General features: G+C 42.9%; 1 protein-coding gene across 1 annotated transcript in view; it reads right to left on the bottom strand.

Moving 5' to 3' along the window:
• Positions 1-14,968, bottom strand: part of chm (CHM Rab escort protein) — an 84,290-nt gene that overhangs the window by 47,123 nt on the left and 22,199 nt on the right. The window contains exons 5-8 of the mRNA XM_052021204.1: positions 12,552-12,990; positions 11,871-11,987; positions 3,748-3,868; positions 1,721-1,943 (exon numbers count right to left, since the gene is read on the bottom strand). Coding sequence (XP_051877164.1) covers positions 1,721-1,943; positions 3,748-3,868; positions 11,871-11,987; positions 12,552-12,990 — 900 coding nt within the window. The remainder of the gene's footprint in view (positions 1-1,720; positions 1,944-3,747; positions 3,869-11,870; positions 11,988-12,551; positions 12,991-14,968) is intronic.

The raw sequence follows: 14,968 nt of genomic DNA, 5'->3' as shown, positions 1-14,968 counted from the left end.
TCCATTGTAAAATGCAAGCTTTCAGGAGAACTTGCACATGCAAGTTTGAACAATTCCTGCCCAACGTCCATGGTCTTAAAGTCAATCTGTTCAGATTGTGTTTCAAATACAGAAAAACGAATGGAGTAAATAATAATTTCTAAGGATTAGAAATTCTTTCCAGGAATCATTTACAAAGAACATATGCACCTTTAAAAAATATTCCAGTATAAATTTCAGGTCTTTATTTTTACTGCTGCAGGGGAACTAGAAATAACATCTTGATGAAACCAATTTTCCTCAAGGTCCAAATAACATTATTTTTAAAAAAAGGAATAGCTGGTTGGTGGAGGCAAAGCCACAAGTGGATACATTATATGCCATATTTAGCTAGGTCAAGCAATGCTTCAGGAATATTTAATTAAAAATTAGATGTCTTATGAAATATGGCTATCTCTTCTAATTTAAGGTTAAGAAATGCACAATTCAGTACCTACAAAACATCAACAGCAAGACCAAGTATCTGAATGTTTCCATCTCAAACTATTGCATCCAGTCAGAATAGAATATGAAGCTCAAAAAGGAGAGAGATTACCCAAGGGGAGCAGGCAGCAAAAGGCATGGGGTTGGTTTGGGTGGGTGGGTGAGAGAGAAAGAGAAGAGGGAAAGGTAGGAGCAGATGGGCAAAAGGATAAAAAGGGAACAAAAAAGACATCGCTTAGAACTAACCAACAATCTTTTTTTGATGTCATCCCTTGGCTCTTTAATAAGTAATATTTGAATTGAGGTGGATTCATATTAATGAAAATTTTCTCTAATTAAAATATAATCAGAAAAATGTTTTTGACATTAAAAAGGTAGTGAGAGGTTTCCCCAAGATTGGCATGAATTTTAATTTTCATATTATGCACAGAATGCAAGCTACCCAATACAGAGAGACTGAATCACCACTGGGATTGTTCAACACTGAACAATCCCAGATATGAACATTTAAAATCATAAGCAGAAAGCAAAACCACAAATTTCTAGGAGATTGGGATGATGAGGCTGAAGCAGCAACACTCCTGCTGGAGGTACCTGCCAAAAGCAGGAACTCTGGAAGAGTCAGCATGTTATACCAGGACAATCAAGGAAATAACAAAACTCAAATTTTGGCACAAATGCCCTTATGAAAAGTGAATAATTCACTGCTTTTCAAAGGCTTCACCACCATAATAGAACCTGCTAACGAACTGCCAAGCTCAAAAATGCCACAACACAACCTCAATTTATCAAATGCTCTATTCACTGTTCGAGCCACAGACAATATACAATAGATTTATTTTCCAAATAACTTCATCTATATTGCATGAATAGGGACTGCAGTATAATTCAGCACTTCTAATATTTTGATGAACTAGAGGTTTTAAAAAAATTAGGTGGTGTGGAAGTTATATTTGGATTCATCATTTTGCATTCAGCCAATCGAAGCAAAGTACAAAACCCTTCAACTTCTAATCATGCTCAGGCTTTCAATGATTTTGGATATATTGATAAAGTAGTTAGATAACACTTGTTTTCATCATTAATTTGTGGATTAAGTTCTCTGTTGCACTAACAAAATTCAATATCCAAATTTTAACATGGATTAAAATTGGAACAAAATGTTTTCAATAGACTCATGACATACTATTTTCATTTTGCAAGTATTTTTGATGTGCAAATTTAGAGTTGCAGCTTTGTGAAAAAGAAATGAACATACCTGCAGAAGCACTGTGGCATTTCTCCAACGCCGTACAAGGGAAAAAGGAATGGCGTGTTCCCATAGCGGCCAAGGCAATGCAAGAAGCGCTGTGTTGCTTTGAGTCCCTCTATGGTGCTAGCGCTTTCAGAGATCATAGCGATAGAATGCAAAACGTAGTGTTGGAGACTGGTAGTTAACATCTTTGTCTTCAAATAAGATGAAAATGTACTGTCCTTAAAGTCTGTAAATTAAATAACAGTGCAAATGTAGTCAATTTATAATATTACCCAATTTTCATTTATTCATTCATTTTTTTGGGATACAAACCATCAACACATCTATAATTTAGAGCAAAACCAAATGAACAGTATTACTGGGGTCCAGTTCTAGAAAATTTGAAATAAAAGTAAAAACATTACTTGCAAAAGTACTTCTCACCAAAGTCTGCCAAGAGGAAATATTGTAGAAACATTTAGTTGGAATTGGCATGAAACTTTCAGCTAAAATGCTGGGAGCCATGATGGAATGTGAAGGAGATAAATGGGAAGGCAGTAGGCCACACTGAAAAAACAATGTGGCAGGCACCATTATCTCAGGTGGTTTAATTCAAGCCATTTCTGCTGGTTAGATTTAATATAAACTCATTGCTATTGCAATAATTATGAAATTGGTGATTATTTCAGAACCATGCCAAGACCCAACATGTTGTGGAACGAGCTAGCCCTGATTCAGATAGTTATTTACTTGGATCTTACAGCAGTCAATAGGTTAACATAGCACAAGCATGAACTGTAGGACTGAAGTAAAAAAAATGCTGAAAATAAACAGGTCAGGCAGCATCTGGCAAGAAAAATAGTTGATGTTTCAGGTCAATGATCTTGCATCAATTCTCAAGAAGGGTCACTGACCTGAAACATTAAGGGTCTTTCTCTCCATAGCTACTGTCTGATGTGTTATTTCCAATATCTGGTATTCTCCCCTTTTCAATTACTTAAATTCAGAGCTGAAATCTTAAAATTATATCACCTTGTGTATATTATTACACTTGAATAAGCCTAGTTATATGCATTAAATGTTATTAATTAAAAAGAAATAATGAATAAGGTTCGCATAGAGAACTTATCAACAGAACATCTGAGAATACGCACAAAAACAAGTGGAATTGTGACAAAATAAGGAATCACGTGGACTAAGCCAGTGATATACAATTTTGTTTTGAAGGAAGGGCATGATTTAAATTCCAAAACACTGTCATTTATGCAAATATGGAAGCACCAAACTTTTGAGAAGTTTTGCCACCGTTATTCCAAATGAGCTAGAATGTATATTCCTCATGAAATCCAGAGGTAGTGCTTCAACTTCCTGCAGTTTCTCCAGCAATTACACTAAGACACCTGGATGCCAGGCATGCATCAGATTCAACACACAAAGCACTGGAGGAACACAGCAGGTCAGGTAGCATCTATGGATGGAAATGGACAGTCAACATTTCGGATCGGGATTGACCTAGAACAGATTTAGCATCTCCATTCACATTAATGGACAGTAACACCACTGAGGCAAGTTTCAAGTCATTCGTTAACACAATGCAAGCATATTTAATTATTTCAAGTTTTAATAAAATTCATCATGCCATAAGAAACTAATTGTTTTGGACTATATTTTTAAACATTTAATAATGTTACTGATATTGAGATGCTCAGTGCTTTGACAGCTGGTTAATTCATGTGCAAAGACAGAACCAACTGTCAAAACTTAGCAAGGGAACCTGGCTAGTGTGTTAGCAATGGGCGAAGCTCACTGCCAACCAAAGATAACCATGCTGAAAACTCGCAAGTCAGGAAGATGCTGCAGATAAATGTGGACCTGGAAACAATGAATGTGGGCAGCTCACTATTGACCGCAGAAGCCCAGCCAGAACAATACTACAGGCTGAATTCAGCCCACATGCTATATGTTGTGTATCACAGCAGTGGGTGAGTCATTTCCTGGGCTATGATAGGAGGGAAGTTAAAATACAGAATGATTTTTGGGCATTTGAGTACCTAGGTATTCATCTGGATGTTGTTCATATTCCAAACAGAAAGTAAGGAACTTCATTAATATTCGTTTTTCTATCATGGTGAGACGTTTGCTGGCAAAGACATCTGCTCTGGAACAAGGTACCTGAAAGAGTAAAAAAACCATCTGAAATAACCTTGCCTTCAGAAAGAACCCAGGCTCCAATATGCACAGTATTTAAACAAAAAAATTCAAAGATCTCCATAAAGTGTCAAACAACAGTACCTGATGCAGTAAACAATGTTTAAAAGGTTGCCCTTCAGTTCCCCAGTGCATCTTAAAATAACTATTACTGCAAATGAACAGGCCTCCTAAACATGCTTCACAGCAAAGATCTGCAAAGTTGACCTGCATCTTCTGACAGGTGAAACAGACTTTCAGGCTCACATAGCTTCTTTGCCTTTGGTGCACTCATGCAAATAATGCAGCATCATGAGGTTGCACAGTAAAATTCTACAATATGGAATTCCTGATGCTTCTGCATCTGGCTCATTCAATAATACAAGTCCTTGTAATTCACCAACTTATTATGCATGGATTGCCATGTATTCTTAGGGACTGTCAGTCAGTTGTACAGGCAGAGTCAGAACTGGGGTCAGGAATGTCGACTGAAGCACATGTTTCAGTTTCAATAAATCTATCGAAATGAGTTCCATTGCTACACTGCCTCACTGATAAAATTACACTGTTGTGCAACATACAAAAATGAAATAAAGTGTGAAGTAGTAACACCCAAAAGTCCAGAAAGTCTGCTCAACTGGTACCAAATTCCCCAAGCGTGCTAGATTATTGAAGTTTGACTGTAGTTTACTTTTGGGTGGGACACAAATACTGTCTCACTGCCAAATGACAATGTAGACTTAAAACTTTTTCCACAATTCACTGCTTGGTGATTGGGACACAATGTCACTGGTTTATCATCGGTGAATGATTCTTTAATTCAATTCCAAAATTGATGCAAAGTGGGCACTCTAATTTTTTTTTGGATGTGGCTAACCTACCTTTGTGGATTATTTTGGTACTGGTATATTATTGTCACTTGTACCGAGGTACAGTGAAAAACTTGTCTTGCATACCGATCGTACAGGTTGATTCATTACACAGTGCAGTTACATCGAGTTAGTACAGAGTCCACTGATTACTTCACCCTTCCTTCTCCCTTTAGCCAAGAGAAATATTCAGTCATGCCAACTTTGCAACTAGCCAGCCCTACAATATTGCACATTTTGATATCTTACTAGAAGTTTACAAAGTGTACAATTTAGAGTGAGCCTTCTTTATCAAGAAAGCCTCTGCAGACATACAACTGATAATCTTGAATTTAAATACTTCAGTTCAATAACTGCCAGAACACTGATAATATTCAGGGAATTATTTCCTACAGAAAATGGTGCCTTTGTAAACAAGAAATATTCAAGAAACTTCGTAAAATTGTTCTGCCTTATAGCATCACCCACATCCCTACATAAAACTCCAAAAGGGTTTAATTATTGGATTAAACAGTTCCTTAAAATTTTAAATTCACAATATTAACTATGATTGATAGAAAAAGCAATTCTGTAATCAGAAATCTTAAAATGTACCACATTACTCACAACATCAGCCAAGAGTATCCCCAAATGCCTGTGCAATCCTCCATCTACTTCCCAAGTAAAAGCTAGACCTACAAACACTACTCCTTCATATAAAGCAATGCAGTTAAAGTTTGTCTGCAGCACTGACCTGGCACTTGCAATCAGATATCCTCCTGCACAAAACAGAAGACTAAACTTTAAAAGTATATAAAATAAGCTGCATTAATGATAGTGTTGAAAAATTGATCAAGATGTCAAAATTAAAACAAATCAATATAATGAACATTTATCACATAAGCTTATGTTACCTGCCAAGAACTAGAAGGGAAACAAGGGATATGGGGTTAATGCAGGAAAGTGCACAGAGATAAGAACAGCAGGCACGATACAAATGAAGGGGACAGCAGGCACATAAAAAGGGGCAAATAAGCTTCTCCTAGTTCATTTGTTTTTTTTAAATATTACCTTCTTCTAAAAAACACACGGAAGCAAACACTGGCACTCACTACAATGCAGTTGTAATGACTGGCAACTTGCCATGTGGACATTATCAATTCGTAAGGATACTACTGTAGCGATGGGCTATACACTGAGCCAGAAATACAACACTGAGTCGGTAGGTTGCACTCGAGACTGATTTATTTCGAACCTCGCCGCGCTGGCTTTTAAGCAGTTAAGGTCCTGCCCTCTCCAGATGGTGATGATGTCAGAGATGTGCCACTAGAATCTCTTCCCGCACGTGAACTTTCTCCCCTCGCTGGTGGTGAAGGCGGCCCAGCGCCATTTTGTGGCTGGCTCTTCTGCTGATGCGCGTGCCGTTTTCGGAGCCGGTTCGCCTGCATACAAGGGTGAGTCGCCACATAACCCCCCCCTCCCCACCACAACCCCAGAGCCGGCAAAACACCCCCCCCCCCCCCCCCCCCCCCCCCAAAGTCCACAGATTGAATCAGTCGCTGTTTGGGTGGTCTGCCTCTGCGCCGCGGGGGCTGAACCTCGACCGGCTGTGCCAAGTCCACATGGGCCAGTTTGAGCCAGTCCACCGTGAAAACCTCCTCTTTCCCCCCAATGTCTAGAAAGTACATGGACCCGTTGTTCCTGAGCATCTTGAACGGCCCCTCGTACGGCTGTTGTAGCGGTGTCCGGTGTGCACCCCTCCGTACAAATACAAACTTACAGTTCTGCAGATCTTTGGGTACGCAGGTCGGGATCCGTCCGTGCCGTGAAGTCAATATGGGGGCCAGGTTGCCGAGCCTCTCGCGTAGTCTGTCCAGGACTGCCGCGGGTTCTTCCTCTTGCCCCCTTGGGGCTATATGAACTCCCCTGGGACGACCAGGGGTGCGCCGTACACCACCTCGGCTGACGAGGTGTGCAGATCTTCTTTGGGCGCTGTGCGGATTCCAAGCAGGACTCAGGGAAGCTCGTCCACCCAGTCAGACAGGCCATGAGAGCCGACTTCAAGTGACAGTGGAAACGTTCCACTAGTCCATTCGACTGTGGGTGGCAGGCAGTTGTGTGGTGTAACCGTGCTCCCAACAGGCTGGCCACAGCCAACCACAGGCTGGAGGTGAACTGGGCACCTCTGCCAGGGGTAACGTGGGCCGGTACCCCAAAGCGTGCTACCCAGGTTGCGATCAGCGCTCGGGTGCAGGAATCAGCGGTGGTGTCAGTGAGCAGGGCCGTCTCTGGCCATCTTGTGAACCCGTCTACCATAATTAGGAGGTACCACGCTCCCCTCGACACTGGCAGGGGCCCCACAATATCCACATGAATGTGGTCGAACCTCCGGCGGGTGGGTTCGAACTGCTGCGGTGGGGCTTTTGTGTGCTGCTGCACCTTGGCCGCTTGACACTGGCCCATTCACTGACCTGTTTGTGAAGGCTGTGCCACACGAATCTGCTGGAGACCATCCGGACAGTGGTCCTGATAGATGGGTGCGCCAAGCCATGTATGGAGTCGAAAACCCACCGCCACCAGGCTGCTGGGACGATGGGGCGAGGTTGGCCGGTAGCCACATCACACAGGAGGGTCCTCCCACCTGGGCCTACCAGGAAGTCTTGCAGCTGCAAACCCGAGACTGTTGTCCTGTAGCTGGGCAACTCGTCGTCTGCCTGCTGCGTGCCTCCGCCAGTGCTGCACAGTCCACCCCCGGGACAGCGCATGGATAGCTGGCCTGGAGAGTGCGTCCGCCACGACATTGTCCTTTCCCGAGACACGGTGGATGTCCATTGTGTACTCGGAGATGTAGGACAGATGTCGCTGCTGGTGGACCGACCAGGGATCAGACACCTTCGTGAACGCGAAAGTCAACGGTTTGTGGTCCATGAACGCGGTGAAAGGCCTGCCCTCTAAGTACCACCTGAAATGTCAGATTGCCAGATATAGTGCCAACAGCTCCTGGTTGAAAACACTGTACTTGAGTTCGGGTTGCCGCAGGAGCCTGCTGAAGAACGCCAGGGGTTGCCAGCGCCCTTCAATGAGTTGCTCCAGCACCCTACCAACTGCCACGTTGGATGCGTCCACTGTAAGAGTGGCTGGAACATCTGTTCTGGGGTGCACCAGCATTGCGGCGTCTGCCAAGGCTTCCTTGGCTTAAATGAAAGCGGCCGCGGCCTTGTCATCCCAAGTAACGTCCTTGCCTTTACCCGACATCAGGGTGAACAAAGGGCACATGACACGGGCTGCCGAGGGGAGGAAACGTCAGTAGAAGTTGACCATACCCACGAACTCCTGCAAGCCTTTGACTGTGTTGGGCCGGGCGAAGTGGCGGATTGCGTCTACCTTGGCGGGCAGGGGTGTTGCCCCATCTTTGGTAATCCTGTGGCCCAGGAAGTCGATGGTGTCGAGTCCAAACTGGCATTTGGCCGGGTTGATTGTGAGGCCGAAATCGCTCAGGTGGGAGCAGAGGTGGGACAGATGCTCCTGACTATTTCTGCTGGCTATGAGGATGTCATCCAAATAGATGAACGTGAAGTCCAGGTCGCACCCCACTGCATCCATTAGCCGCTGGAACATCTGTGCGGCATTCTTCAGGCCGAACGGCATTCAGAGAAACTTGAACAGGCCGAATGGGGTAATGAGTGCTGTCTTGGGGATGTCTTCAGGGTGTACCGGGATTTGACGGTATCCCCGGACGAGGTCCACTTTGGAAAAGACGCTTGCCCCGTGCAGGTTTGTTGCAAAGTAGTGTATGTGCGGAACGGGGTAGCGGTCTGGGGTTGTAGCCTTGTTCAGTTGACGGTAGTCACCGCATGGTCTCCAGCCCCCGGCTGCTTTGGGCACTATGTGCAGGGGGTAAGCCCATGGGCTGTCTGACCTCCGTACAATCCCCAATTCCTCCATCCTCTTGAACTCCTCCTTCGCCAGGCGGAGCTTGTCCAGGGGAAGCCGTCAAGCGTGAGCGTGGAGGGGTGGTCACTTGGTCGGAATGTGGTACTGTATTCCGTGTCTGGGGATGGCAGCCGTGAACTGAGGTGCCAGAACCGATGGGAAGTCTGCCAGGATTCTGGTGAATTTGTTGTCCGACAGCGTGATGGGGTCCAGGTGTGGGGCCGGCAACTTGACTTCGCCCAAGGAGAACATGTGGAAAGTCTTAGCATGGACCAGCCTTTTCCCGTGCAAGTCTACCAGTAGGCTGTGAGCTCGCAAGAAGTCTGCCCCCAGGAGTGGTTGGGCCACAGCGGCCAGTGTGAAGTCCCATGTGAACCGGCTGGTGCCAAAATGCAACTGCACTGTGCGGGTGCCATAGGTTCGTATCGTGCTACTGTTTGCGGCCCTCAGGGTGGGTCCCGGCTCCGTTGCGGGTGTTGTACCCCATCGGGGGTAAGACGCTGATTTCCGCTCTGGTGTCGACCAAGAAGCGGCGTCCCGACTGTTTGTCCCAGACGTACAAGAGGCTGTCCTGACGGCCAGCCGCCATAGCCATTAGTGGCGGCTGGCCGTGGCGTTTCCTGGGAACTCGCAGGGCGGGCGACACTGGCAGGTTTCTGTGCCCCACTGCTGGTGGTAGAAACACCACTATGCATTGGACTCCTCACTCCTGCCTCTGGGTTGTGTGCGCTCTGTTGCCGGGCCTGGTCTGTCCTGCCGTTGATCACTTGGCTTGGTAATCTGTCCGACGGACACCCCACTTTCCTTCTTGGCTTTCCACAGCACATCTGCCCGGGCCGCCACCTCCGGGGATCACTGATATCTGCATCGGCCAGTAGCAGATGTATGTCCTCGGGCAGTTGCTCTAGTAACACCTGCTCGAACATGAGGCAGGGCTTGTGTCCGTCAGCCAGGGCCAGCATCTCGTTCATTAATGCTGATGGCGGCCTGTCTCCCAAACTGTCCAGGTGCAGCAAGTGGGCACCTCGCTCCCGCCGTGAGAGGCCGAAGGTCCTTATGAGCAGCACTTTGAAAGCTGCATATTTGCCTTCCTCCAGGAGCGACTGTATGAAAACCTCAACCTGGGTGGCTGTCTCCTAGTCAAGGGAGCTCACCACGTAATAGCGTGGAATCAGAAGATACCTGCCGAATCTGGAACTGGACCTCTGCTTGATCAAACCACAAGCATGGTCGCAGTGTCCAGAAGGTTGGCAGTTTTAGCGAAACTGCATAAACGGATGAAGAGTCGATCATCTTCGGTCCAAATCCTGTTTGGACTGTCGGGGTCACCAATGTAGCGATGGGCTATGCACTGAGCCAGAAATAACAACACGCAGTTGGTAGGTTGCACTCAAGACTGATATATTTTGAACCTCACCGTACTGGCTTTTAAGCAGTTAAGTTCCTGCCCTCTCTGGGCAGCGATGATGTCAGAGATGCGCCACCAGAACTTCTTCCCCCGCGCAGACTTTCTCCCCTCGCTGGTGGAGAAGGCCCAGCGCCATTTTGTGGCTGGGCTCTCTGCCGACGTGCGTGCCCTTTTTGAAGCCTGTTCGCCTGTGTGGAAGGTAGGTCGCCACACTACAATGCATTTTTCTTGAACCACAGCAGATGCTTTTAGAAAGTATACAGAATATTTTGCTTCCCTTGTCAGAGAATGAACACCAATCAGTAGAAGAAAACCACAACCATTTTCCTCATTTGTTCCTTGTGTCAAGTAACCTGGCTTGCATTCCGAATACAAAGCAGCTTGCCTTGAGCCAAATTATGTCCATTGATCAGAAGCAGTAACATTAAATAGTAGTTAGATTGTAACTAAGCATCATCCATTGATTTGAAAGCTATTTCAGTGTACTACCAGCTCTTCTAGGTGTCATGTTTTAGTCAATATGCAATAGTCCCTGCAAAAGTGGAAAAAATGTCTGGAGGTTCCATCAAAGCATTAGTAACTCGTCATCTTACTGATGAAAACAATCTATGAGAATTTAGAAACAGTGCCTTAAAGAAAATCCAAAATCTAATAACTCAAGTGTTTTAGGCTACAAAAGATAATTTTTTTTCCAGCCCTAAGAGTAAAATTCTTTAGAGCAAGATAAACTAGTAGACCAAAAAAATTCCAGCAAAAAACAGTAATCACACTCAAAGTGACAGAAAGTACACCGTTGGCTGGATAGGTGTACCAGTGCAGATCTGGGAAAAAAATGTTTATTCACTAGGCTGAGCTAGAAGCTGCATATTGCTTTGTGGATCTGTGAGCTACCCGAGATTACATTCAAGCTATAAATACTTCAGCAGTTTATGAACTGTTAACCACAGGTCCACTAGCTAAATTAACATTTCAAAGTTTTTTGATGAATGAGTGCAAGCTTCAGAAATGAATCCTCACAAACTCACCATTAGTGGTGGTGGGGGGTGGGGGAAGGGGAGGGTGGCTTCTTGAAATATGCAGCACACAATGAACGAAAAATAACATAACAGATTTCAGGAATGCTATTATAATGGACAGATTAGTAGCGGGGAATTTTAAATAAAACAGAAAAGAAACCACTTTGGATAACTGAAGAATTGGATATACATTCCATGAAAGAAATGTTAGCAGGCATGGAAGAACAGTGAGACTTAGATCAAGTATATAACTACCCAAAAAGACCAAGCAGCAAATGCAAACAATATTTGGACAAACGATAACCTACTTTGTCCTTTATCTTCTAACTCCCTTTCCTATCACCCTAAAAAAATATCTACCTACTCTTAAAAATGCTCACCAGCTTAACTAGGCCAGTGTAAAGATGCTTGCAAATACAGCTATGCCACTGAGTAATAATCAGATTTGCTGATATAGACATGATACACACTTGAAAACATGGATCAACTTGCGCCAAGCAGCAGCTGTGCAAATACACATCACACTATTTTCAAAAAATTTAAAATTGTAATTTGTTTATAGTAAAAGTTGCCTTCTAGTTACACTTTTTAAAGTTTCCTTCACAATTTGGTCCACAATTGGATAGTGTGCAGAGGCAGCTTGTGCCTACAATTAAAGATTTACCAACATGGCTTTAATGCTTACAGAGAATGGATTAAGGTTCAATCATTTAATTCTTTTCATACTTCATTTGCCAATAGTCTCAATGCCAAGCAGCAAATGTGAAGAGAAATGACAATACCTGTTCAACTTTTTCTTCTTGAAAAGCAAGTATCCTGTTAATATTTTTGAATTCCGCATACCGACTGACATTGGATTTGATAAGAAGATCAACAAGGGAACCACGGGAATACAAAAACTGGAAGAACAAAAATATTTCAGTTACATTTCAGTGAGATGTTTACTTGAAACTCAAGATTTTTTTTAACATCACTCTTATGGTCTCAGGTGCCTTCTTTTTGCAAGATTTAAAATGTGTGGAACACTAACCTTACAAAAAGTCATGAATTTAAAACATTAGGATTTACATATAGAAAGAAACCATACAGTCACAAGTTTGCTTCTTAGGATTTATTGACAAGCAGTAGAAGCAAGAACCTGCAACAGCCCTTTGCTCTATCTTCATGGGCTACTCATAATTTTATAGTATGATGAAAAGTAGAATTAGAAGTGTTACAGCAGTGAATAAATATTTGCCAGGTTATTTGTGCTTAATTTCCCAGCATAGAACTCAACACAGGTGGCTTTTAAGTGCAGACAGCTGAAATCAATGAACACAGATAGCCCATATGTACTTATAAACTAAAGACATTCATGGATCTGCTCCACGCAAACCACAATACAAATTCCATAAAGCACTATTTCTAATTTCCATGTTTATCTTTATAAATATCTTATAGGGAAGTATAAAGAAAGTCATTACCTTTGAAGTCAAATCAATGTTAAATTTCCTGCCATTCTTAATAATTTGTGAGTAAGTCATTGTTTTGGTTTGTTTCTTATCTTCTTGAGCAGAAACAGTGTGTTCTATATTGTCAGCTTTAATCTCAACTGAAGCTACATCAACAGCATTCAATTCTTTGGCCAGACTTGTATCACTGGTGGCGGATGAAGGAACGTCTGTAGAGGAGGGTTTGTCTTCTAGTTGAATTACTTCAGTTGAAACTTCCTTTTTTGAATTTGAAGTATCTTGGTCCTTGATATTTTCTGGATTTTCTTCATTGCCGCTTGTACTTTTCAATGTCTGATTTTTCTCATCCTGACTGCTTGATGTTCCATTCTCTGTTGCACCGTTGAAATCTACATTAGATTGCTTATTCTCAAGTGCTCCTTCTTCCACAACAGCTTCCTCTGTAACCATGCTATCGATTACACAAAAAAAAACAATAAATAATTGCAAGGAACAAATACCATGTGAAGCACAAAGTGAATGGCTTTCCTCATCTTTGTTTATCTTTCAGTCAGAATCCCATTGACTCACCATGAAAATGGGAAAAAAAAACGCAATCACAAAATAACTTGAGCTTGCTTAGATGATTGCAATTTGACGGTTGGAGGTCAGCAAAAGAAAACAAGTTGAAAGGTGCAAACACTGCTTCTAAAATGTTAAAAGATTTACAAACGGAATGGAGGGCCAAATGGAAAATAACTGGATCCAATTTAGTCTATGATATAATAACCAAATTATTTAAGCAAAAATAATTGCACCTATAGACTGCTAGAACATTGAGATTCAAACCACTGCAAGATTAAACAGTCTCAAACTAATCAAGGTACGCACGCTCCAGACATTTTAGCTAACAGGTTAAGAGTGGGGCATTTTGGTGGTACTTTGCTCAAAATGTTTGTCCCATGTTTGCAGTCAGATGACCTTTCTTAAGCAGTCCCTTGTGAAGAGAAACCGGTACCTTTTGCAATACCATGTGTGCACAATAGTATCCAGGTTTAATAGTTAACCCTTGATCAGAATATTGTTCATCGATGGGAAAGCAGAATGCTCATGGAATCGCAATATTTGCCTGTTGAGCCCAATACCAGTTCTACTTGAAAGCAATCTTGCTAGTCCCATTCCCTCCACACTTTCCCCATGGATCTGCAAGTTATATTCTTTCCAATATCTGTACTGCTCCTTTGAATGCTACAATTGAATCTGCCTCCACCAGTTCTACTAGCAGAGGCCATTCAGGACAGAGTTGAAAGTTCTATTGCAGAAACTAAGATGGGACTTGTTAACCAGGGTTGTGGGGAGATTCTCACTGTTGCCTTGAGCAATGTTCAAGATTTGATATAGTCAATGAAATATGAAAAAGTTTCATCACTCTCAAGTCACACACACTCAGCACCAACACACTCACTCCCACTAAGCAATACACTTTGTCCATCATTCCAGTCATCCTGCTACATCCACATTCACTCCATAACTATTACACATCATCATCCAAGAGGCCACAATATCTATGTCCACTCAAACACCTCATGCAATGACTACCAAGAACAGGCACATATTGTGCCAGACCAGAAGTCAGCAAAGCAGATTGACATCTTTGAAGAGAATATGCTGGATCTGCTGAGCCTGCAGTAGGGTGAACCAGACGTACCAGAAGAAAGCCGCCCAAAGTCTATCAGATACAATTTCAATGCACCTTAGAACTAGCTTGTTCACCAGTACAGGTCTCTTCACTCCAAGATCTACATCCGTAACTATGAATTTCCATTTCAAAATACCATAAAATGGATTCTTCCCAGATTAATAGGACATTAAGTTGGCACAGTAGCCAGGTGCAACAATGGACCCTATATTGACAACATGCACTTGTACTCTGGGGTATCTGCCTGTCCAAGATTTATGTATTGTAATAAATCCACTTTTGAGTACATCTTTTACAATAAAGCACATTATGTTAAAAGGGACACAATCACACTCCTGGATTTTACATTTGAAAATCTCTTAACGTGCACAGAATCCAAAATAAGCACATTTAAAATAGGGAATAGGGCATATGTACTTTGATTCCATTGCCAGATAAACACTGAAAGGCACAAAAGGCAAAGGATGCTTGTGGCACACTGTGCCAGATGTAGGCCTCTCACAATGCTAGTATATTTTCTTGAGCAGCATATATGTGCAGTCAAAGCTTTTAATTGGGCACATACACAAACAATTTAGGATTTCATTGACAACTCAGAACTCCTTCAAACTTGCCCACTCCTGGTAGCCAATAATGGGTCACAAGATTCTGATCGAGTTTACCCATGTCACATTTAAGACATTGTCATTTCAAATGTGTAGAGATATCAATAATACTCAAAAGATGCACATGGCAGTACATTGCAATTGTT

Source organism: Pristis pectinata, chromosome 8, assembly GCF_009764475.1.
Source record: "Pristis pectinata isolate sPriPec2 chromosome 8, sPriPec2.1.pri, whole genome shotgun sequence".
Taxonomy (NCBI): domain Eukaryota; kingdom Metazoa; phylum Chordata; class Chondrichthyes; order Rhinopristiformes; family Pristidae; genus Pristis; species Pristis pectinata.
This window is presented reverse-complemented; position numbering and strand designations above follow the sequence as displayed.